Source organism: Schistocerca piceifrons, chromosome 9 (genome assembly GCF_021461385.2).
Source record: "Schistocerca piceifrons isolate TAMUIC-IGC-003096 chromosome 9, iqSchPice1.1, whole genome shotgun sequence".
In the NCBI taxonomy this organism is placed as follows: Eukaryota; Metazoa; Arthropoda; class Insecta; order Orthoptera; family Acrididae; genus Schistocerca; species Schistocerca piceifrons.
This window is the reverse complement of record NC_060146.1, coordinates 197634727-197661662: the sequence shown is the minus strand read 5'-3', so window position 1 is coordinate 197661662 and position 26936 is coordinate 197634727. Positions and strand designations below refer to the sequence as shown.

Sequence of the window (26936 nt, the reverse complement as noted above, 5' to 3'; positions counted from 1 at the left end):
TTGATCCGCGGCGATTTACAAACATTCAAGGATGACGGAGACGGATAAATGTATCAATTTGAGTCAAGGGTCGTTGGCTCGGAAACGAACGAGTCGAAAGTTACAATCGAAAACCGTTCTGGTACCTCTGACAGTGGAATACATGATCGGCACTGTTCTTGCTAAGAATGTAGGGCAAGCAAGTTTCAGGGCAGTAGTATGGACTAAAAGAAGGAAAAATGGCCTTTAAAATGTGAAACGTCCCCTTAGAACAATTATACATGACTGTGCTTAAACTGACACACAATGTTTTTAGCGCAACGCAGTCTGACTTTCAAAAATCCCTACAAAAGAATGGCCCTGACTAACATTAACCTATACGTTTCACAAATCACTTACCTCACCAAAAATCTTCGTTACTCGAACTACTGCAATACAGCGAGCGCCACTACTGCCAGCTAAATAAAAGATTCAAACTACGGAAGGCACTAACTACTGATAGGCATAGTTAGCAAATGAAAGATTTTAATAGAGAACAAACAATGTATTTACCTTAATAGTGTTGAAAAATCATAATATACATAGGAGTTCATGACATCCAGTCTTAAAAATTTCCAAACTGCGCCATTTCTCTCCCCACATCCACCACTGCTGGCGGCTCACCTCCAACTGCGCAACGCTACGCGCTGTTCACATCCAGCTGCCGCTGCCCAACACTACAATGGCAGACAACAATGCAAACTAGACACAGACTGCACACAGCACAGCCAGTGATTTTTATACAGAGGTGGCGTTACCAATAAAAAAACCTATATAGCCTACTTACATAGCCCTCATGCTCCCCACAAAAAAATTTACAAATTGTTTTGGGCAGTGGCCAATAACGATTTGAAAAAATTTTTCATAATTACAGTAAGAAAGATATCAAATGCACACACGTATTAATACAATGTTGGTCAAAAGCTAAAATTTTCTCACAGTCCATAAAGACAGTCCTGATCGTTCATCACAGTAAAATTGCAGTGTTTTTCTCAAAGTCTGAGCAGTAAAAGAAAATGCACACGGAAGTAGTTGATTTGCATGCAGTCTTGAAGAAGTAGTGTTGTCCTTCTAACGGAAAGACAGTGCTGACTCTCGACATGCAGACAGGTAATGGGCCACAACAGAGCAAACCCACAGCAGAGTCATTCGAAGTTTTGAAGAATATTGGTAGGTAGGTCATCACAGAGTGAAGCCACTGTAGTCCCGGTAGAGATTACGGTATTGGTGGGCCACCAGAGGTGCCAGACTTTGAGAAAAACACTGCTATTTTACTGTGATGAACGATCAGGACTGTCTTTATGGACTGTGAGAAAATTTTAGCTTTTGACCAACACTGTATCAATAAGTGTGTGCATTTGATATCTTTGTTATTGTAATTATGAAAAATTTTATCAAATCATTACTGGCCACTGCCCAAAACAATTTGTAAAATGCACCCCTGAAGAGCCAGTAGCATTTGTTCACCTTTGCTGCTGTGAAACAGTTCTCCTCTATTGAACAAGTGCTCATACGCCTTAAGGTATGCATTTTAGAACCCATGTTTACTGGATATTTTTGCTTTTTTGATCCTTACCACCACCGCTGAAAGTTACCTTAGCAAGAACAATACCGGTACATGTATTCCACTGTTAGAGGTATCACAACGGTTTTCGCTTGTAACTTCTCAGTCGTCCGTTTCCTGTAGAGGTATTCTTACCTCAAATTGATACATTCATCCTTCTTCATCATGGGTTCCGACATAAAACTTCATCTACTGAGTCCCCGCTGCAACTTCGAGAAGTGTGTAACATGAACTGTGAAACACCCACCTACACAGGGAGAAATGATCAACACGATAAAATAATAGAAACCAGGGCTCGCACAGAAAAATTTAACTGCTCGTTTTTGCCGCGTGCCGATCGAGAGTGGAACGGTAGAGAGACAGCTTGAAGGTGGTTCATTGAACCCTCTGCCAGGCACTTTATTGTGAATAGCAGAGTAATGACGTAGATGTAGATGTAGATCTATGGAGTGAACATAGCCTACTGCGAATGTTCTCAACATCAAACCGGGCTACTCACGTGATTCTGGGTCAACGTTGCTTGTCTTCAGTTTGCGGTGTGATAGCGAAACTTAAACATTGCCTTGACTGACACGTTTCTGCACGTCTGAGTTTTAGTAACAGCTATGATGCAGTCTTGTTGTTGCTATGGATATAAAGAGAAGTACGTGAAAGGACGAACAGCTACTTCTCATAGGTATGTACAACAAATGTATAATTGTAAATGTCATATTGAGATGAGTCACTTTACATGTTGAAAAATATCGAGGCAAGGACTATAAAGTCTTGTAGTATACAGATGATTTCTGCGACCTTATGGCCATTTGTCTACGAGACAGGTGCTAGATAAATTTGCAACTGTGTTTGGTAAATTGCCAGGCAGTGTATACATTTTGGCGCCGTGTTCATATGCAGATAAAATTTATACATGGCAGTCTGATTAAGTCCCTCCAATTTATGTAGGTTCTCAAACTTTTGTGCGTAACAAAATATTTCTTAATGAGACAGCTCCATATACAGTGTCATTATAATTAAATTAAATTAAACAGAGTCAGCAATATGCACCTAAAACAATATTGTTGGCGGTCACTTCTTTTATTGCTCCAAAATTGGAGCACTGATCTTGTATTTTTTATTTTTTTCTGCATAGTGTATGGTTTCACTTTACTGATGAGATGGCGAAAAAAAGTTGCAGAAATTTTACTTCTCTATAGAACGTAGCATGGTAAATATAGGCCTGTCGGTGTGGCCGAGCGGTTCTAGGCGGTTCAGTCTGGAACCGCGCGACCTCTACGGTCGCAGGTTCGAATCCTGCCTCGGACATGGGTGTGTGTGATGTTAGGTTTAAGTAGTTCTAAGTTCTAGGGGACTGATGACCTCAGACTGATGACCTCAGATGTTAAGTCCCGTAGTGCTCAGAGCCATTTGAATCATTTTTTTGGTCAATATAGAAAAATTAAAAATAATAATTGACAAGCATGTGGTGCAAATCGGTTATTGTATGTACTGTAACAATTTCATGGATCCAAACGTATTGCTTTTTCATAAAACTTTATGGCCGTGTACATACGCTCTGTCACAGAGTATGGGACCTCATAATCATCACAGTGTCGTTACAAGCTAATCAATTAGAGCAGAGATTCGAGAATATGAATAAGTGCAGTAGTAAAAGTAAAAAAAAATTGTTGTGTATTACTGTTTTCCATTACTGAAAAAACATAAATATAGTGGAATCTGAGCTATGATATTGTGGTGAAGAAGTACAATACCATTGCTCTTCACATCTTTGAGCCAAGTTCAGTTCCTGGCACCAAATTGTTAAAATGTCTGTGAAATGCAAATACAAAGTTCCGCGGTAGGTGAGCCATCTGTACCAGCGAAGTTATAACACTCGAAACGCCATGCGGGCTAAAATGAGAAGTCCCAATACCACGTGACTTGAGCTGCAGAGATGTTGAGTTATGCTCATCCGAACGATCGCACCACAAATATTTATGCTCTATGAGCGTGAAGCCTTCTTAGCTGAACACAGCACCTCTGTTGTCAGTGGACAAATCACGGTGACGGTGGCCTTCGTTTTTGTAAGCACTGTTATCTTGTTTTGGTGGGAAAATGTTAAGTGAAATAATGAGGCAGCGAATTGTCGTAAGGTTCCACATAAAACTTGCAAAATCCTCGACTGAAGTCTGCTACTAAAAGCAGTGTGCAGCGAAGATTGTTTATCACGTACGTGAGTTTTGGAGCCGTTGAAGTGTTTTCAAGATGGCCTAGAAGGCGTTGAAGATGACTCACGCCCGGGTCGCCCTTCATCATAAAGAAAGATTGGAAATATCAATGAAGTACATAATCTGATTCTATCGATAGTTGAAATTGTAGGAATTGCAAAGGATTCATAATGCGAATTTTACAAAACTAATTTAACACGACAAAAGCGCGATGCAACAAAAAGAAGCCCGTGACAATGTTTGTATTGACATTTTTAATGTAATGAAAATAATCCTGATTTATTGGAAAGAGTGATAAAATGTGACCATCTCGGTTTTTCACATTTGATCCACAAACTAAGCGCCAGCACATGCACTGGAAGCAACGAACTTCACCGAGAGCGAAAAGAGCTCGAATGAGCAAATCGAGATTCAAAGCCATGACGATTGTTTTTCATTTTCATAGTTAAGAAATTTTGTATCTTCTCTGGGTTCTTGAAGATCAAACTCTTAATAAACATTTATACCTTAAGGTTGTTGCTCAGCTCCATCAGAAAAAAGGAAAAAAAACGACCCGAATTGTGGAAGAACAAGTCATGGTTCTGCATGAAGACAACGTACCGGCTCACACCGTGTTGTCTGTTACGAGATTTTTAACGAAGTACAGCATCCCAGTGTTAGACCACCCACCTTACGCGCCTGACCTAGCACTACTCCCCAAGGTCAAATTTGCATGAAAAGTAATGTAAGAACAACGTAAATATTGCAACACGTAATGGAGTTGCAACATTTACGTAGTTAAAAGCAGTATCCAAAGAAATAGTTGTATCGAGTGGCAAAAGAACAATAGCACACCAAATAAAAAAAGAAGGAGAAACATGGTGAACGGTGTGAAAAATGTCAGAACTAAAAGTTGTGCTTATATGACGGTAATAAAGTGGTAGTGCAACCTCCAGACCAGATGAGAGGAAGCGCAGATCAGCAAATCGTAAGTAACTACTTTTTTTACATAAAAAATTGCGACGTGAACTGTTTGATAATCTAAAAATAACAAAACTGTATCGTTATAGATCCCACTGATGATGCCTTAGAACAAGAGAAAGGCGAAACGGGTCTGGGAAAATAAATTAAGTGGCAGCAGGAACAAGCGATTTTATTTACAAAAGAAGTATTTCTATGCTTGCTGTGGAGGATGGTCACGCAAACAAACTTGTTACAGGGGGCATAAACTGAAGCTGTATATAGGGTGTCCCTTTTATCTTGACCACCCTAAATAACTGTTTGTCCAGATGCAGATTACAAAATGTTTCAAGCAAATGTTGTTAACCCGTCAGGGGAACATCAGTCAGCATGATTGCCTTCGTTGTAGCTTTGTTTTTTTACAAAGATATGAACAGCGGTATGACTCTTTTAAATGGCACCCTGTATTTTTTATTCGGTAATTCATTTCCTCTACTAAAGACCTTTTCAAAAATGTATTAGTCTACCATTCTCTGAAACACAACGTTTTTAATTACATAACACAACACTGACTTTGTGCCCGGGGTTACAAACTCGTCCACTTGCTGCAGTTGTCAGAAAACAAATGAAAACCAAGTAAAAACATAACAAAAAAATTACTTTTAGTCTCCTGTACCGTTGCCGAGGAGTATCAAAGGTGCTCAAAGTGGTGACCGTCGACACCGATACACTGGTGCACTCGTCGAATGAAAGAATTATTTACTGCTTTCTGTGTTTCCTTCTGAAGAGAATTACAAGCAAGCACAATACGTTCCAGCATGTTCTCTGGAGTTGTTGGAATATCGCGATAGACAGCGTCTTTAATGAGTCTCCAAACAAAAAAGTTCAGAGGTTTTAAATCAGGAAATCTAGCAGGCCAAGTAACTGTTCCTTCTCGACCAATCCATCTGGCAGGATACCTTCGGTTCAGAACACGACGTGTACGCTAGGCATTATGTGCTGGACAGCCATCGTGTTGATACCACATAAGCATTCTGGTTCTTAGCGGGACTTCATCCAGAGGAAGTTGGCATACGCTGTGCCATTTGGACTACCATTGATGAAATAAGGGCCAATAAATGTAGTACCAAGCATCCCACACCAGACGTTAACTCTCCATTGATGCTGATGTTACACCTGTCTAAGCAATCGTGGGTTGTCGCAGGACCAATAATGCATCGTCCTTGTTTTTACCTGTCCTTTGTTTGAGAAGAAATATTCATCGGTAAATAGAACATTGGAGAAGAAGTTCGGGTTGGCGAGGATTTGCTGCTGTGCCCAGTGACAGAACTGTACACGATCTGGAAATCACCCCCATGGAATTCTTGTACATGGTAAGGATGGAACCGGTGCCGTGTAAGAACACGCTGTACACTGGTTTTAGGAATTCCAGTGTCGTGTTCAAGCTGTCGTGTGCTCACATGTGGATTCATAGCAACGGGAGCGAGAACAGTAACTTCGGCAGCTTTGTCTGTGCGAGTGCTACGACTATTGCGTTGTCGTGGGTTGAAACTTCCCGTTTCCTGAAGCGTCGCAACAAGACTAGAAAACATCCGCCGGAAAGGTGAGTTCCTGTCAGGATATTGCTCTCTGTACAGTTCCGCTGCCTGCGTAGCATTTCGCCTGCCTTCAACAACAACAACAACAACAATAAAAGAAACGTTATGTGGATGCAGTTTGTAGGAGTTGGGTTGGGTTGTTTGGGGAAGTAGACCAGACAGCGAGGTCATCGGTCTCGTCGGATTAGGGAAGGATGGGGAAGGAAGTCGGCCGTGCCCTTTCAGAGGAACCATCCCGGCATTTTCCTGGAGTGATTTTGGGAAATCACGGAAAACCTAAATCAGGATGGCCGGACGCGGGATTGAACCGTCGTCCTCCCGAATGCGAGTCCAGTGTCGAACCACTGCGCCACCTCGCTCGGTTTGTAGAAAAGACAGCCGTTACTGTATGCCTACTCTACACAACAGTGTTTAAAAGGACTAAACTACTGTACTAAATGTACCCGTACATAAGAAAACAGTATTGCAATTACTGTTCTGCTAACTTACATTCCCCATACATGGTTAGCGTTTCTACCTTCTCTTCGTTGGTATACATTCTGCTCACACAACTCTTCAACTGACGATGGTTGACAGAATGAAGGGTGTGCATTCTACTTAACGTTTATCCTCTGTCAACGTCAGCACGTGGATGTGTGTCATTACCCCGAGCACCTGCACTAAGCGCTGGGAGCGTCAACGTCAGTGTCGTGGATGTAATTAATAACGTTGTGTTTTAGTGAATGATAAACTGTCAAACATTTTTGAATAGGTCTTTAGGAGAGGAAATGAATTACCGAATCAAAACTAATGGGTGCCATTTAAAAAATCATACCGCTGTTCATATCTTTGTAAAAAACAAAGCTACAACGAAGGCAATCATGCTGATTGATGTCCCCCTGACGCCTAAAGAACATTTGCTTGAAACATTTTGTAATTTGCATCTGGACAAACAGTTATTTAGGCTGGTCAAGACAAATGGGACACCCCGTATACCCAGTCGATCGACGATGGGGTGTTGATGAAACATTACTAGCTACACTGTAGCGAGGTCTGAAGAAACATTAGTATTCCGTGATTTCTCAACGTTCGAACAGCTATTTTTTAAATTAAATTCTTCTCCAAACTGTTTCTTACATCACCGAGTCTCAAAGAGACTCCAGAATTTCGACACATTTAAACCGTACAGAGTGTCGAGTATGGGTGCGGCGCTCTGTCATTGCCGATTTATTGGGCTGTAAGAGCCGTGTGTATACTACGGTGTCCCATGCATCTTTCCTCAACGGTACGACAAAGGAGTAAGTTTAGAAGTCATGCATCCCGTGCACCTTACGCGAATCTGAGAGGAAGAAACTTTATTATGCTCACGGTAAATGATAACAGCCAAACAGTACAGGATAAAGATTTATTGAAATCCTTGACCACAGTTTCGGTATATCTAAATATACCTTCATCAGAAACAAAAATACACCTAAACAGGAAACTTAGCACCATAAGCGAGATAGAACAAAAAAAACAAACACTTATAGCTTTAAGTAACCGTGAAAATTACCAAAGTATTACAAGCACAAAAACTTTTAGTCACTTACTAAAATCATATCTTTCAGTGGAGATACGAGGGCTATCCACAAAGTACATTACGTTTTGGAATTAAAAATAAATAAATTATTGGAAATTTTTTAAATTATATACAGATGAAAGCCACACTTAAATACTACTTTTCTACATAGTTGCCATTTAAATTAAGGCGCTTATCGTAGCGATGAACGAGCTTGGAAATTCCTTCGTCGTAAAATTCGGCTGTCTGCGCCTTCAACCACGTGGTTACCTTTTTTGGGACAGATAAGGTGTGATTTTTGTGGATTTCCTGGAAAGTGGCACTACAATAAACTCTCAAAGGTATTGCCAAACTCTGCACAACCTCAGAAGAGCAATACAAAACAAGCGCATGGGAAAGTTGGGCTCAAAGATCTTGCTGATTCACGACAACGCCCGGGCCCACACGGCAAATGCCACTCGTGAAGTTCTCGAATCTTTTAAATGGGAGTTGTTTCCTCATCCGCCGTACAGTCCCGACCTGGCACCGAGCGACTTACACTTATTCCCAGCAATGAAGAAGTGGTAGGCTATGCAGCGTTTTGATGACGACGCATAGCTTCCAGAAGAGGTAACCACGTGTTTGAAGGCGCAGGCGGCCGAATTTTACGACGAAGGAATTTCCAAGCTCGTCCATCGCTACGATAAGTGCCTTAATTTAAATGGCAACTATGTAGAAAAGTAGTATTTAAGTGTGGCTTTCATCTGTTCATAATAAAAAAAATTTCCAATACTTTATTTATTTTTAATTCCAAAACGTAATGTACTTTGTGGATAGCCCTAGTATATAAAACAATCGTGCCAAAGGCGTCGTCAGTAGTTAAAATTAAAATATTACCACCATCTGTACAGCATAATTATGAAGAGAAGGTCGATGCGAACACGGCATATTAACAGTACTTAGCCTGTGAACTACCGTAAAGAGGGTGTGGAAACCCTAGGGCAGACAGTTCCACCGAGTGAGGGTACTTGTGGTATGCGCGAGGTACTCGCGCTCATTAAACCCAGGTATACATACTCAGGCGCATCAAAATTTTAAAGGTTGTGTTAATTCAAACCCTCCGTCTTAATAAATGAAACATATCAGAACCATTTTTAAACACTTACATACAACAGAAAATATGAAACCAATTTGCCTGTGTCCTAGTATCAAGCAGGTGAAGCTTGCGCTAAGGAACACATCTAACGAGAGAGGACAGTAGCGTTATGCGCGAGAATCTCGTGCAAAGTAAAGACTAGGATACATACTAGCGAAAACGATTAAAATGTTATAGTAAGTCGAAACCATCTGTCGTCGTAAATAAGAAACATAAGAGAGTAATTTAACCCACACATACACATCGAAAACCGCGAACTACAACAATAAAAAATACGCAAAATCCCAACAAGACAGGAAAGGAGCATCTCACGAGCATCAAAAGACAAGAAAACTAGCTTCTAGTCAGCCAGACTATATTACGTTAGAGCAAGGAGGGGTTTGTCATCTTAGAAACAATACTATCCTTAGCAAATCACAGATTGGGTTTCAGAAGGGTTGCTCTACTGAGAATGCTATTTGCATGTTCACTCACCAGATTCTACAAGCATTAAACAATACAGTAGCACCGACTGGTATTTTCTGTGACCTATCTAAGACATTTGACTGTGTGAATCACGGTATTCTCCCAGATAAATTAACGTTTTATGTTATTGATGGTAAAGCGAACCAATGGACTTTGTCATATCTAACCTTAATAATGTAGAAAGTTGTACTTAGTAATTCTAGCAATAAAAATTAGGAATGTGATTCTGACGAATGAGGTTCCTCAAGCTTCAGTCTTAGGTCCACTGCTGTTCCTCATACATGTAATCAAGCTTCCATCTATATACAACAAACAGAATTAGTTCTTTTTGCAGATAACACTAGTAATGTAATTAATTCAAGAACACCTACACAAACAGTAGAAATTGTAAACAAGGTTCATTAAAGTATCATCGACTAGTTTTCCACAAAAGATTTCACTCTCAGTTTTATGTAAAAAGACACATCTTCAGTACTGCACGTCCAGGGATACTACGCCAATGACTAGTGGAAATAATTAATGTGAATCAACTATTGTGACTGAGCTACAGTGACAGAAGCCTCCCCAGCGGAACAGGCACCATTCACGTCATCCAAATGACGCAAAATCTGAAGACGACTCGTAATTAAAAGGCCGAAGCCAGTCAGGAGTTAACATCGGCTGCGATAAAGACTGTTTTTAAATAATTTTATAATACCTTTTCTGTATTTTTATATCGCATATCTCTGACAACATTCGCATCGCAAATAAAGAATTGTGAAGGAACTTATGCAGTTCTGCGATTTGCTCTTCCAAACTGAATTTATCGTCTAGCTGTAATCCCAATAATTGAACACCCTCAGCTTCTTCTGGATACTTGCCGTCATATTTTGTGCATTAATGGCAGGAAATCTCTTACAAGTTCAGAACTGCATATAGTGTGTCTTTTCAAAGTTTAGTGACAGACTTGGCTACTAAACATTTACGAATGTTTGTAAGAATTTCATGAAGCGATCGTTCTATGACTATAACTCTTCTGTGATACTGCACTATTGGGCATTAAAATTGCTACACCACGAAGATGACGTGCTACAGACGTGAAATTTAACCGACAGGAAGAAGATGCTGTGATATGTAAATGATTAGCTTTTCAGAGCAAGGTTGGCGCCGGGGGCGACACCTACAACTTGCTGACATGAAGAAAGTTTCCAACCGATATCTTATACACAAACAGCAATTGACCGGCGTTGCCTAGTGAATCGTCGTTGTGATGCCTCATGTAAGGAGGAGAAATGCGTACCAGCACGTTTCCGACTTTGATAAAGGTCGGATTGTAGCCTATCGCGATTGCGGTTTATCGTATCACGACATTTCTGCTCGCGTTGGTCGAGATCCAATTACTGTTATCAGAATATGGAATCAGTGGGTTCAGGAGGGTAATACGGAACGCCGTGCTGGATTCCAACGGCCTCGTACCACTAGCAGTCGATATGACAGGCATCTTATCTGCATGGCTGTAACGGATCGTGCAGCCACGTCTCGATCCCTGAGTCAACACATGGGGACGTTTGCAAGACATCAACCATCTACACGAACAGTTGGACGACGTTTGCAGCAGCAGGGAGTATCAGCTCGGAGACCATGGCTGCGGTTTCCCTTGACGCTGCATCACAGACAGGAGTGCCTGCGATGGTGTACTCAACGACGAACCTGCGTGCACGAATGGCAAAACGTCATTTTTTCGGATGAATCCAGGTTCTGTTTACAGCGTCATGATGGTCGCATCCGTGTTTGGCGACATCGCGGTGAACGCACATTGGAAGTGTGTATTTGTTATCGCCATACTGGCGTATCACCCGGCGTGATGGTATGGGGTGCCATTGATTACACGTCTCGGTCACCTCTTGTTGACGACACTTTGAACAGTGGACGTTACATTTCAGATGTGTTACGACCCGTGGCTCTACCCTTCATTCGATCGCTGCGAAACCGTACATTTGAGCAGGATAATGCACGACCGCATGTTGCAGGTCCCGTACGGGCCTTTCTGGATACAGAAATTGTTCCACTGCTTCCCTGGCCAGCACATTCTCCAAATCTCTCACCAATTGAAAACGTCTGGTCAATGGTGGCCGAGCAACTGGCTCGTCACTATACACCAGTCACTACTCTTGATGAACTGTGGTATCGTGTTGAAGCCGAATGGGCAGCTGTACCTGTACGCGCCAGCCTAGCTCTGTTTGACTCAATGCCCAGGCGTATCAAGGCCGTTATTACGCCCAGAGGTGGTTGTTCTGGGTACTGATTTCTCAAGATCTATGCACCCAAATTTCGTGAAAATGTAATCACATGTCAGTTCTAGTATAATATATTTGTCCAATGAATACCCGTTTGTCATCTGTGTTTCTTCGTGGTGTAGCAATTTTAATGTCCAGTAGTGTATTTTATCAATATTAGATCTTGTGAATTCCGCTGTCCTTAATGATGGTTTCCTAATGACGCAACCAGCCACAAATACTTTTTAAATGTTTTATTTTAGTGGCATAACCATTTTCGAGCTACCCTGCCCAACTTCAGATGCATATTTTCGGCACATAGATGTTTTTTGAAATAGATAACATGCTGTTGACCAAGCCATCTATGTAACGAAAATATTTGCCTTTGAAGACGGGCATGGTGTCCCGGAACTGGTTATGGCACTAAAATAAAACATTTAAAAAGTATTTGTGGCTGGTTCCTTCACTCACCAACTCTAATTCATTTGCTATTTACTGCAGTGTTGATCTCAGATGCAAACAAAATAAATTTGGTATCTGGTAATGTTATAGATGAAAGAAAAAAAGAAGAGACCTAAAATGGAACCTTGTGGAACACCACATGTAATTTGTTTTCAGTTGGGTCACGCCCTTGCCTTCAAATAATGGTTCAAATGGCTCTGAGCACTATGGGACTTAACTTCTAAGATCATCAGTTCCCTAGAACTTAGAACTACTTACACCTAACTAACCTAAGGACATCACACACATCCATGCCCGAGGCAGGATTCGAACCTGCGAGCGTAGCGGTCGCGCGGTTCCAGACTGTAGCGCCTAGAACCGCTCGGCCACCACGGCCGGCCGCCCTTGCCCTCCCTTTCTTTCCTTTCAGAGCTATAGGATTTGGACTATTTTCCAGATTTCCCTTACACCGTAATATTGCAATTTGCATGTCGAATCATGCAGAAAACTTCATTCCATGTTGACGTTTGTTGGTTGCCACTATCACGGTGTTTCACCTTCAGTGACTAGCTGTGTCGATGTAGACGGAATTTCTTAGTTAAAGCTTGTCTGAACAGTGTATAAAACCTCAATATGACTGAATGAACCTTTTGCAGAACTGTTTGACGTTTCTCTAAAGTGCGAGACCCTCCAGAGGCCCTCCATCGCGGTGCAAGCTTTGCTGCGTGTGTTACCGAGCTGGACGCTGGGGCGAAGGCTCTGGTTCGGGGAGTGCGAAGACGCCCTGGCGGTCATCCACGGACTTACCAACGACACCGCAGAGCCACAGTTCACCAGAGACCTCCGGTGCTTCATCGCTGACGACTGCATTGATTCCTGCTCTGTGCTGGGGTACGTACGCCATGGAAGGCACCAACCAACTATCTTATATCTAATCGAAATTAATTACATAACAGTGTACATAGCAAACGCACGATTGTTACAAGGTAACCCGTTTCGATCATCGCATGATCATCTTCAGACCTTCATATTGGTGGGCAGTTGCTATATATTGATCAGGAACGGCTGAATGACGATAATCAACTTCTTTTTGGTTCAGCTGTTGCTGCTCCATGTACAACCATTGTCCATCAATATGCTGTTGTAGGTCTGAAGATGATCATCTGACGATCGAAACCCGTCACCTCGTAATAAACGTCTTTGTGATCTAGTCTCTTTAACGTCTGTCCCTGGTAGCTGTGTGGTCAGCGCGACAGAATGTCAATCCTAAGGGTCCGGGTTCGATTCTCGGCTGGGTCGGAGATTTTCTCCGCTCAGGGACTGGGTCTTGTGTTGTCCTAATCATCATCGTTTCATCCCCATTAACGCGCAAGTCGCCCAAGTGGCGTCAAATCGAAAGACTTCTCAGAACCTACTTATCGTTAAGGCAGAATTTGGTGACAATATACATCAACATATCTTGTCCATGTCTCCATCTCGTTCTATGGCCGTACGCCAATGTTGTGGAAGAGCAAGTTTTACCTGCTGGCAAAAGCTCTTGCCCTGTAGCAGAAAACATGTTTTCACTGCATGACTGACACTCCCTTCATCGTCAAAGTGTATTTCCTGTAGAGAATCTTTGAGCGGCCCAAGGAGATTCCGAGGTTGTCAGACAGAATTAGGTCGTGAGGTGTATGGGTGTCACTGCCAGATAAACCCCCTCTCAGTGGTGGCCTGTTCTAACCAATGTTCTTCCCACCAATCTCAGAACCAAAAGTGAAGAAGTGGAAATTCCCATAAGAACTCAGTTCTAAACAGCGTTTCACAGGCTGCAGTAACTTTGCGCCTGAAGTCATTAAGGGGAACTTTGGCTTGAAGTTCAGGCAATAGAAGATCCGGATACCACAGAGAAACAAAAAGAACAATGGGATTAAGAGCCACCCCGGATGTCTATCTAACTCAAAAACAGACGCATAAGGTTGTAGAGTTTTGTCTACCACGTCGTGAATACTCAAGGCAAAACCACATTCAAACGAAAGGGGATGTAACGAAAGTGACCGTGGGGCACGTTCTGGAGAACAATCCGCTCTCATCATCATCATCATCATCATTTAAGACTGATTATGCCTTTCAGCGTTCAGTCTGGAGCATAGCCCCCCTTATACAGTTCCTCCATGCTCCCCTATTCAGTGCTAACATTGGTGCCTCTTCTGATGTTAAACCTGTTACTTCAAAATCATTCTTAACCGAATCCAGGTACCTTCTCCTTGGTCTGCCCCGACTCCTCCTACCCTCTACTGCTGAATCCATGAGTCTCTTGAGTAACCTTGCTTCTCCCATGCGTGTAACATGACCCCATCATCTAAGCCTGTTCGCCCTGACTGCTACATCTATAGAGTTCATTCCCAGTTTTTCTTTGATTTCCTCATTGTGGACACCCTCCTGCCATTGTTCCCATCTACTAGTACATGCAATCATCCTAGCTACTTTCATATCCGTAACCTCAACCTTGTTGATAAGGTAACCCGAATCCACTCAGCTTTCGCTCCCATACAACAAAGTTGGTCGAAAGATTGAACGGTGCACAGATAACTTAGTCTTGGTACTGACTTCCTTCTTGCAGAAGAGAGTAGATCGTAGCTGAGCGCTCACTGCATTAGCTTTGCTACACCTCGCTTCCAGTTCTTTCACTATGTTGCCATCCTGTGAGAATATGCATCCTAAGTACTTGAAACCGTCCACCTGTTCTAACTTTGTTCCTCCTATTTGGCACTCAATCCGTTTATATTTCTTTCCCACTGACATTACTTTCGTTTTAGAGATGCTAATCTTCATACCATAGTCCTTACATTTCTGATCTAGCTCTGAAATATTACTTTGCAAACTTTCAATCGAACCTGCCATCACAACTAAGTCATCCGCATATGCAAGACTGCTTCTTTTGTGTTCACATATTTTAATCCCAGCCAGCCAGTCTATTGTTTTCAACATATGATCCATAAATAATATGAACAACAGTGGAGACAGGTTGCAGCCTTGTCTTACCCCTGAAACCACTCTGAACCATGAACTCAATTTACCGTCAACTCTAACTGCTGCCTGACTCTCCATGTAAAGAAATTTAATTGCTTGCAAAAGTTTGCCTCCTATTCCATAATCTTTTAGAACAGACAATAACTTCCTCCTAGGAACCCGGTCATATGCCTTTTCTAGATCTATAAAGCATAGATACAATTCCCTGTTCCACTCATAACACTTCTTAATATTTGCCGTAAGCTAAAGATCTGGTCCTGACAACCTCCAAGAGGCCTAAACCCACACTGATTTTCATCCAATTGGTCCTCAACTAATACTCGCACTTTCCTTTCAACAGTACCTGAGAAGATTTTACCAACAACGCTGATTAAAGAGATACCTCTGCAGTTGTTACAATCATTTCTGTGTCCATGTTTAAAGATTGGTGTGATTACTGCTTTTTTCTAGTCTGATGGAACCTGTCCCAACTCCCAGGCCATTTCAATTATCCTGTGTAGCGATTTAATACCTGACATTCCACTGTATTTGATGAGTTCCGACTTAATTTCATCCACCCCAGCCGCTTTATTGCACTGCAATCTATTGACAATTTTTTCCACTTCCTCAAATGTGATCCTATTTCCATCATCATTCCTATCCCATTCTACCTCGAAATCTGAAACATTACTGTTCGCGTTTTCACCTACATTGGGCAACTCTTCAAAATATTCCCTCCATCTGCCCAAGGCATCCACAGGATTCACCAGCAGTTTTCCTGACCTGTCCAAAGTAGTTGTCATTTCCTTCTTATCTCCCTTTCGAAGACTGCTAATTCGCTCAAAGTTTTTAAATGTGGTGTGAAAGCGCACAACGTGACACTGATTGCTACGACCTGGTTAACAAATTTAGACATTAAGCTGTGGATACATTGTGTCTGTACACCGGTCAGCAAAAACATTGTGATGACCGGCCTACTATCCAGGAGACAGCAGCGTCACCTGGCAAAGTGTGTCTGCTAGTCAGAAACACGCACGATGCTTGTGGAGTCGGTGAGCGTGCTGTCCGTGTGTAGAACATTTTCAGCTGTCCCCATCGACGTATATCAACAACTCCTGTCGGCAGCTGAGGGTTTCAATTAATTATTGTGGTGTCACCGCCAGACACCACACTTGCTAGGTGGTAGCTTTAAATCGGCCATGGTCCATTAGTACATGTCGGACCCGCGTGTCGCCACTGTCAGTGATCGCAGACCGAGCGCCACCACACGGCAGGTCTAGAGAGACGGACTAGCACTCGCCCCAGTTGTACGACGACTTTGCTAGCGACTACACGTACGAAGCCTTTCTCTCATTTGCCGAGAGACAGTTAGAATAGCCTTCAGCTAAGGCCATGACTACGACGTAGCAAGGCGCCGTTGACCATTTCTGGAGAGAGTCTCACTTGTATAACCAAGAGCGATGTACCACAATGATGGAATAAAGTTAAGTATGAACGCAGCTACGTACTTTTCTTTATAGCATTAATTACGTATCCTGTTCCAGAATTCACGCCAGTCGGCGTGAGCTGACGCGTGCCCTTTCGGTATCTCCGCCTTGTGTCTAAACTGTCTTGTCTAGACACAACAATTATCATTTGTTCAAAAAACTTACGGGTTTGCTGCCGGGTGACGTCGTCGAACACCGCCGATATTTCGACAGCAGCACACCCTGCCATTCTCAAGGCACAAATGCAAGGAAGAAAAAATGTGCAAGCAAATGTAGTACTTCGGTTCACAGAGGAGAAACAAGTAAGACACCACACACAGAACAAGTGTCAACACAACCAAAGATCTACATCTACATCTACATCCATACTCCGCAAGCCACCTGACGGTGTGTGGCGGAGGGTACCCTGAGTACCTCTATCGGTTCTCCCTTCTATTCCAGTCTCGTATTGTTCGTGGAAAGAAGGACTGTCGGTATGCCTCTGTGTGGGCTCTAATCTCTCTGATTTTATCCTCATGGTCTCTTCGCGAGATATACGTAGGAGGGAGCAATATACTGCTTGCCTCTTCGGTGAAGGTATGTTCTCGAAACTTTGACAAAAGCCCGTACCGAGCTACTAAGCGTCTCTCCTGCAGAGTCTTCCACTGGAGTTTATCTATCATCTCCGTAACGCTTTCGCGATTACTAAATGATCCTGTAACGAAGCGCGCTGCTCTCCGTTGGATCTTCTCTATATCTTCTATCAACCCTATCTGGTACGGATCCCACACTGCTGAGCAGTATTCAAGCAGTGGGCGAACAAGCGTACTCTAATCTACTTCCTTTGTTTTCGGATTGCATTTCCTTAGGATTCTTCCAATGAATCTCAGTCTGGCATCTGCTTTACCGACGATCAACTTTATATGATCATTCCATTTTAAATCCCTCCTAATGCGTTCTCCCAGATAATTTATGGAATTAACTGCATCCAGTTGCTGACCTGCTATTTCGTAGCTAAATGATAAAGGATCTATCTTTCTGTGTATTCGCAGCACATTACACTTGTCTACATTGAGATTCAGTTGCCATTCCCTGCAGCATGCGTCAATTCGCTGCAGATCCTCCTGCATTTCAGTACAATTTTCCATTGTTACAACCTCTCGATACACCACAGCATCATCTGCAAAAAGCCTCAGTGAACTTCCGATGTCATCCACCAGGTCATTTATGTATATTGTGAATAGCAACGGTCCTATGACACTCCCCTGCGGCACACCTGAAATCACTCTTACTTCGGAAGACTTCTCTCCATTGAGAATGACATGCTGCGTCCTGTTATCTAGGAACTCCTCAATCCAATCATACAATTGGTCTGATAGTCCATATGCTCTTACTTTGTTCATTAAACGAGTGTGGGGAACTGTATCGAACGCCTTGCGGAAGTCAAGAAACACGGCATCTACCTGTGAACAGATATTTCTGATGTTGGTTATCTTTGGTTGTGTTGACACTTGTTCTGTGTGTGGTGCCTTCCTTGTTTCTCCTCTGTGAACCGAGGTATTAAATTTGCTAGCACATTTCTTCTTCCTTGCATTTGTGCCTTGAGAATGGCAGGGTGTGCTCCTGTCGAAATTTCGGCGGTGTTCGACGACGTCACCCGGCAGCAAACCTGTAAGTTATTTGAACATTCGATTCACCGCGAAAAGTTAAGGTCTCACATAATTATCATTTATTTCTAGGGGTGCTGCACGGTCATCAATGGTATCTGTTCTTTCGGGAACAGTTACTATCTTCATATACAGTATTTGAGTTTGACTGAGGGTGGATTGTGATGGCCCGGAGGTTCGGACGAGCATTTTGGCAACTGCACGACTTGTAGGGTGTTCGAGAAGTGCTGTGGTGAGCGGCATCAAAATGTGTCAAAACCAAGATGAAACCACGTTCAGACGTCGTGGGGTTGGGCTTCCATCCCTCATTACAGGTGTCGGACACAGTAGGCTGGGCAGACTGGTGAAACAGGACAGGCGGCGAACTGTGGCCGAACTAACATCAAACATCCTGGGCAGAGTGCAAGTGTGTCGGAACACACAGTAACGATGGAGCTTCGCAGCCGACGACACACGCATGTGCAAATGTTAACGACACGACATCAGCAACTGTCACTGCCAATGGGCACGTGACCATCGGCACTGGATACTGGTGCAGTGGCAGAGCGTTGCATAGTCTGATCAATACCTTCTTCATCATTCCGATAGGTGGGCACGAATCAGTCACCTTCCAGGGGAACGGCTCCTTGACAGAATCAGATTTTCACTCTGCAGCGGGGTGTGCGCTGATAAGAAACTTCCTGGTGGATTGTAAACTGTGTGCAGGACCGAGACTCTAACTCTGGACCTTTGCCTTTCGCGGGCAAGTGTAGGATCGCAGGAGAACTTCTGTGAAGTTTGGAAGGTAGGAGACGAGATACTGGAAGAAGTAAAGCTGTGAGGACGGGGCGTGAGTCGTGCTAGGGTAGCTCAGATGGTAGAGCACTTGGCCGCAAATGGCAAAGGTCCCGAGTTCGTCTCGGTCCAGCACAGTTTTTATCTGCCAGGAAATTTAAGCTCCTTGACATCTTTACGGAGACAAGAAGGCGGCGACTCCATTGAGCTCTGCGTAACATTCACGTGCGCATCTACAGTGGGGCTCGTGCAAGGCACCACGACAGGCAAGGAGTATCTTACACTGGTTGCGGACTACGTATATCCGTGGCGATCATGTTTCCTCACGGCAATGAGATTTTTCAACAAGACAATGCTCCTTTTCACAAGGCCAGGAGTGTGGTGGAGTTGTTCGAGGAACACAGTGGCGAGTTCCAGTTTATGTACTGGCCGCCCAATTCGCCAGATCTGAACCGTGTCGAGCACATTTGGGATGTGACTGAACGTGACGTCAGAGCTCATGAATTACGAAACATGTGTCCGCAGATGTGGCGCCAGCTTCTCTTCCAGTGACCTACCAAGGCCTCACTGCTTTCATGCCACGACGTTTCAACGCTGTTATCCATGCCTAAGCTAGACGTACCGACTATTAGGTAGATCGTCATAATGTTGTGGCTGATCAGTGTATATCTGTTTTTTCTGGAAAGCTATACGATAGTAATTATCCTTCCGTGTTAGAGCATCATGGTCTGTTATAGTTTTCGACAGATGTGTGCACAGGTGTGGCAATGGCCTTGCCGCAGTGGACACACCGGTTCTCGTCAGACCACCGAAGGTAAGCGCTGTCAGGTGTGGCTGGCACTTGGATGGGTGACCATCCGGGCCGCCATGCGCTGTTGCCATTTTTCGGGGTGCACTCAGCCTCGTGATGCCAGTTGAGGAGCTACTCGACCGAATAGTAGCGGCTCCGGTCAAAGAGAACCGTCATAACGACCGGGAGAGCGGTGTGCTGACCACACGCCCCTCCTATCCGCATCCTCAGGTGAGGATGACACGGCGGTCGGATGGTTCCGATGGAGCACTTGTGGCCTGAAGACGGAGTGCTGTGGGCAGGCGTACTTGCATCTCTAGAGATACTGGTCGCTTAACCAAAATGTGGCAGTAGTTACGCATACCACCTATAATTTACAGCGCAGTAACTCATTCTAATACCGTGATTCATTTCCAATTACCTTTGTTCGAAGAAACGGGAGAAGGGGTGAGTTGGATTTTGCTTTCACCATTTTGTAGTACAAAATGTAATCAAGATTCAAAATATCACTTGTTACATCAGATGATTACGTTGTATTTCAAAGGTTGAACGACACGGAGTGGAACGTGGAAACACTGGAAACTGATGTGAGGGAGCCCATCCTCTCCCAGTTGCTGCACGCTGTTCGGCGCATCACAAAAGCCATAAAAACCAGGAGACGATGTGCCGAGGGACGTCAGTGGAATTTTCTTCAGAAGTACTTGAACAAAACTGGTGAGTGACTTATTTGGGAGTATGTTCCTTGGAATTGCATCCTTGGCGGAGAATTTCATTCGTGTAATCTTGTCGGTTTATCAGCGAAGATGATAAATAAGAAACTCATTTAAACGTTGCGACAATGTGCCGCCATGACTCTCCTGATAACGCAAGAAGTATTCACGAAGTATAGTATTGTTGAAGAAAGTGTAGTGTATACATAACACCTCCTAATACCACTATGGTCAATATGAGCCCACAAGCACTACGGAAAAATATAACTATCTTGATTTCTAAACTGTTGTTGTTGTGGGCTTCAGTCCTGAGACTGGTTTGATGCAGCTCTCCATGCTACTCTATCCTGTGAAAGTTTCTTCATCTCCCAGTACCTACTGCAACCTACATCCTTCTAAATCTGCTTAGTGTATTCATCTCTTGGTCTCCCCTACGATTTTCAGCCTCCACGCTGCCCTCCAATGCTAAATTTGTGATCCCTTGATGCCTCAGGACATGTACTACCAACCGATCCCTTCTTCTAGTCAAGTTGTGCCACAAACTTCTCTTCTCCCCAATCCTATTCAATACCTCCTGATTAGTTATGTGATCTACCCATCTAATCTTCAGCATTCTTCTGTAACACGACATTTCGAAAGCTTCTATTCTCTTCTTGTCCAAACTACTTATCGTCCATGTTTCACTTCCATACATGGCTACACTCCATACAAATATTTTCAGAAACGACTTCCTGACACTTAAAGCTATACTCGATGTTAGCAAATTTCTCTTCTTCAGAAAGGCTTTCCTTGCCATTGCCAGTCTACATTTTACATCGTCGCTATTTCGACCATCATCAGTTATTTTGCTCCCCAAATAGCAAAACTTCTTAACTAGTTCAAGTGTCTCATTTCCTAATCTAATTCCCTCAGCATCGCCCGACTTAATTCGACTACATTCCATTATCCTCGTTTTTGTTGATGTTCATCTTATATCCTCCTTTCAAGACACTGTCCATTCCATTCAACTGTTCTTCCAAGTCCTTTGCTGTCTCTGACAGAATTACAATGTCATCGGCGAACCTCAAAGTTTTTATTTCTTCTCCGTGGATTTTAATTCCTACTCCGAATTTTTCTTTTGTTTCCTTTACTGCTTGCTCAATATACAGATTGAATAACATCGGGGAGAGGCTACAACCCTGTCTCACTCACTTCTCAACCGCTTCTTCCCTTTCGTGCCCCTCTACTCGTATAACTGCCATCTGGTTTCTGTACAAATTGTAGATAGCCTTTCGCTCCCTGTATTTTACACCTGCCACCTTCAGAATTTGAGAGTATTCCAGTCAACATCGTCAAAAGCTTTCTCTAAGTCTACAAATGCTAGAAACTTAGGTTTGCCTTTCCTTAATCTAGCTTCTAAGGTAAGTCGTAGGGTCAGTATTGCCCCACGTGTTTCAATATTTTTACGGAATCCAAACTGATCTTCCCCGAGGTCGGCTTCTACCAGTTTTTCCATTCGTCTGTAAAGAATTCTCGTTATTATTTTCCAGCAGTGACTTATTAAACTGATAGTTCGGTAATTTTCACATGTGTCAACACCTGCTTTCTTTGGGATTGGAATTATTACACTCTTCTTGAAGTCTGAGGGTATTTCGCCTGTCTCATACATCTTCCTCGCCAGATGGTAGAGTTTTGTCAGGACTGGCTCTCCCAAGGCCGTCAGTAGTTCCGAAAGAATGTTGTCTACTCCCGGGGCCTTGTTTCGACTCAGGTCTTTCAGTGCTCTGTGAAACTCTTTACGCAGTATCGTATCTTCTATTTCAACTTCATCTACATCCTCTTCCATTTCCATAACATTGTCCTCAAATACATCGCCCTTGTATAGACCCTCTATATACTCCTTGCACCTTTCTGCTTTCCCTTCTTTGCTTAGAAGTGGGCTTCCATCTGAGCTCTTGATATTCATGCAGGTGGTTCTCTTTTGTCCAAAGGTCTCTTTAATATTCCTGTAGGCAGTATCTATCTTACCCCCAGTGAGATCAGCCTCTACATCGTTACATTTGTCCTCTAGCCATCCCTGCTTAGCAATTTTGCACTTCCTGTCTATCTCATTTGTGAGACGTTTGTATTCCTTTTTGCCTGCTTCATTTAGTGAATTTTTATATTTTCTCCTTTCATCAGTTAAATTCAATATTTCTTCTGTTACCCAAGGATTTCTAGTAGCCCTCGTTTTTTTACCTACTTGATCCTCTGCTGCCTTCGCTACTTCATCCCTCAAAGCTACCCATTCTTCTTCTACTGTATTTCTTCCCCCCATTCTTGTCAGTTGTTCCCTTATGCTCTCCCTGAAACTCTGTACAACCTCTGGTTTAGTCAGTTTATCCAGGTTCCATCTCCTTAAATTCCCTCCTTTTTGCAGTTTTTTCAGTTTTAATCTACAGTTCATAACTAATAGATTGTGGTCGGAGTCCACATCTGCCCCTGGAAATGTCTTACAATTTAAAACCTGGTTCCTAAATCTCTATCTTACCATTATATAATCTATCTGAAACCTGTCAGTATCTCCAGGCTTCTTCCATGTATACAACCTTCTTTTATGATTCTTGAACCAAGTGTTATCTATGATTAAGTTGTGCTCTGTGCAAAATTGTACTAGGCGGCTTCCTATTTCATTTCTTACCCCCAATCCATAGTCACCTACTACGTTTCCGCCTCTCCCTTTTCCTACTACCGAATTCCAGTCACCCATGACCTTATAAATTTTCGTCTCCCTTCACTATCTGAATAATTTCTTTTATTTCATCATATATTTCTTGAATTTCTTCGTCATCGGCAGAGCTAGTTGGCATATAAACTTGTACTACTGTAGTAGGCGTGGGCTTCGTGTCCGCCAAAATTTCTAAACTATTATTTTCAAAATATATTAATTTTTCCTTCTGAGTCAACTTTATCCAATTATGTTAATTAGTATATTTACAACATAATACAATTTGTTCATGGGTTTTGCACTAAGTTTCACTGGAGTCGATATTAACCCAAAATTAAATTGTTCGTTTTTTTGTGTAACTTTTACGAAATTGAATGACATCTGTCACAGTGAACAGCTGCTATACTAAACACTTGAAGTATTCAAAATAGTATATCCACTTATTTTTGTACCCATTTTAGGGTCTCTTTCCTTAGCTGTTATATCATTCCTGGTACCAATGGGGTCAATATAATCCCATAAACACAATGGAACTGTGTATCTCCCTGGTTAGAAAGCAATTAGTTTCCAAATATGTGACGTGCTCCCTCTGAGTCGATTGTAACAAAGATTTTGATGATTAGTGGTTTAGTGCGCTACATGGCAAAGTCACAGCGTCAAATTGTATCCACAGATGTTTTGCTGGGTTTTATGTTTTCAGTACATTTAAATTTATTCACGACTTCTAGCAGTGAGTACCGCTTGTGTCAATATGACACCCCTCCAAATTTCTTTTTGTATGTCCACCATTCTGATTGGAGGTTTGAGAGATTTCGGCCATACACTTATGTAATAAAATGGAACACTCACAGGCGCCCTTACGATGTTATTTACTACATGGCTACTAGTTTCGGTACCCCAGTACCAGGCCTTAACTGAGGCTCAAGGCGTTAACTCCAACCACATACACAATTCATCAATGGCCAACATCTGTGAACTGGTTTTCGCATACTACCTGTAGCAACGAGGTTTTGTCTCCAACATCTACTATCAACTGGTAGCCATATAATACATAACATCAGAAGGATGCCCGTAGATGTTCCATTATCATATAAATTTCTTTTCGTTTCATGAACCTAACATTTTTAAAAATAGAGTTATAGTGAACAGTTTCACTATATGTTTTTGTCTTAGTTCATTAAAATACTACCAATATATCCTGTGTAAGTTGTTAGGGGTCTTTACGACCTGAGTAGTAGTCAGTGAAAGAAAAACATCCTGGTAGTGCATGATAAGGTATGTTATGAAGCAACATGAGCAACGGACGAAAAATTGATTTAACATGAACGTAAACAGTCTTGACCGCAAGAAGCCTTTATTTTTATGGTTGCCGGTTTCGGTCACTTGCCGATCATCTTCAGACCTCATGCCATGATGGTAGACGGTGGCGGTGAACGGAGCAGGTGTTACGAACTCCACGAACGTCAACTGCTCAAAGGGATAACCATTAGAAACGGTTTCTTGTAGTGTAGACTATTTATGTTGATTTTAACGTACTTGGAAAAACCACTGTTCTCCGCTTGAAAAGTTCTCAAAAATTACTGAAAAATTCTACTGATAACCAGATTACACCTATGGTACCTAGTATGCTTAATAATCAACACAGACGTTGAGGACAAATTTCAGTTGATGGCAAATAAGCTCGTCAGACAATAAGGGTCTACAAGATGCTTTCATCTGAATGTACATGGTTGCCACGCAGTTCACACTTAAAAGGCCTGGCACACGATTCATCGGACCACCTTCAGACTATTTCTCTACCGTCCCACACTCGAACAGTGTTTGGGGAGATGCGCACTTAAATTTTTATGTGCGACCACTGATTTCTCTTATTTTTTTACGATACTTTTTTCATCTTCTGTAGATTGGCGTCAATAAAATACTTTCGTATCCAGAGGAGAAAGATGATGGTTGAAATTTTGTGGAAAGATCTCGCCTCAATGAAAAACGCCTATGTGTTAACGATTGCCACCCCAACTCGCTTATCATATCCGTCATACTCTCTACTCCGTTTCTCGATGTTACAAAAAGAGCTGACCTTCTCTGGACTTTCTCGATGTCCTCTGTCAGTCCTATCTGATAAGAATGCCGTAACACACAGCAGTATTCTTGCTGAGGATGGATAAGTGTAGTGTAGGCAGATCTTTAGTAGACCTGTTGCGTCTTCTGTGTGTTCTGCCAATAAATTGATTTGCGGTCTGCACAATATTTTCTATGTGATCGTTCCAACTTAAGTTTTTCGTTATTGAAATTCAGTGGTACTTAGCTGAATTGAATATATTTATGTTTTATATCGTGTAAGCGACATTTAACGCATACCGTTTAGTACTCATCTGGACGACTTCACACGATTTGTTATTCAGAGACAAATGTCATTTTTAGCGCCACACAGATATCGTGTCTGTGTCATTTAACAATTGGTTTTGATCTTCTGATGACTTTGCTATACGGTAACTGACAGCATCATCTGCAAACTGTCTAAGAGGGCTGTCAAAAAAATGGTTCAAATGGCTCTGAGCACTATGGGACTTAACTTCTGAGGTCATCAGACCCCTATAACTTAGAACTACTTAAACCTAACTAACCTAAGGACATCACACACATCCATGCCCGAGGCAGGATTCGAACCTGCGACCGTAGCGGTCGTGCGGTTCCAGGCTGTAGCACCTACAACCGCTCGGCCACTCCGGCCGGCGAGGGCTGTCAGATTGTCTCGTAAATTCATGTATAACTGAAGAAGTGTGTCCGTTTGTTTGTTTGTTTGTTTATAATTCATACAAATCTACAGTTTTATTCACATCTTGATGAAATTGTGATACTTTACCTTCAAGACAAGACGAAGCTAACTTTCTACAAAAGATTTCGTAACCTGACTTGAAACATATATATATGTTACATATAAAGGAGAAAGGTTATTACCAAACACTCTAAAAATCCATTGCCTATTTAGTTCACATTTCTATACGATCCGCTAATGAACTTTTGGGCAGACATAGGCTACACATATTTTTTTAACATACACCATAAACAAATATGTACATAAAGTATGTAAAGGAGAGACGTTGTTAACAAACATCTTGAAACGTACTTGACCGATTTACTTCATACTTCTTGGCTGATTTACTTCAAATTTCTACACTCAGATGGAAAAAATGTAGAATATTAATGAAGCATCAAACATGAAGCCGTGCTTAATGCGTAGCTAGAGGTCATCCCAAGTAGTACGTAAGTCTTTGCCTGTGTTCAAGAGCGGGCCCAAATGATTACTCCTATTTACTTTGTCTATGTTATTATTTTATTTGTTTGTCTAGAGAATTGCATAATCAAATTTTAAGAGCCGTTACTGGGCAAGTGTTGACGTAGGTTAGTTCTGCTTGGGTTCATTTGTGCAGGGCACGCTCTTGGATGTCAGGCACAGACTTACATACTACTTGTGATGATCTCTAGTTACGCATTAAGCACGGCTTCATGTCTATACGATGTGCGTGGCTAGCACTCCCATATATCTACATCTACATCTATATCTACATCCATAATCCGCAAGCCACCTGAGGGTGTGTGGCGGAGGGTACCTTGAGCACTTCTGTCGGTTCTCCCTTCTATTCCAGTCTCGTATTTGTTCGTGGAAAGAAGGATTGTCGGTATGCCTCTGTGTGG

At 42.4% G+C, this 26936-nt stretch overlaps 1 protein-coding gene across 1 annotated transcript in view; it reads left to right on the top strand.

The window, feature by feature from the left end:
- The window catches only part of LOC124717127, an 85368-nt gene that overhangs the window by 4196 nt on the left and 54236 nt on the right, over positions 1-26936 (top strand). The window contains exons 2-3 of the mRNA XM_047243863.1: positions 12813-13047; positions 20389-20558. Coding sequence (XP_047099819.1) covers positions 12813-13047; positions 20389-20558 — 405 coding nt within the window. The remainder of the gene's footprint in view (positions 1-12812; positions 13048-20388; positions 20559-26936) is intronic.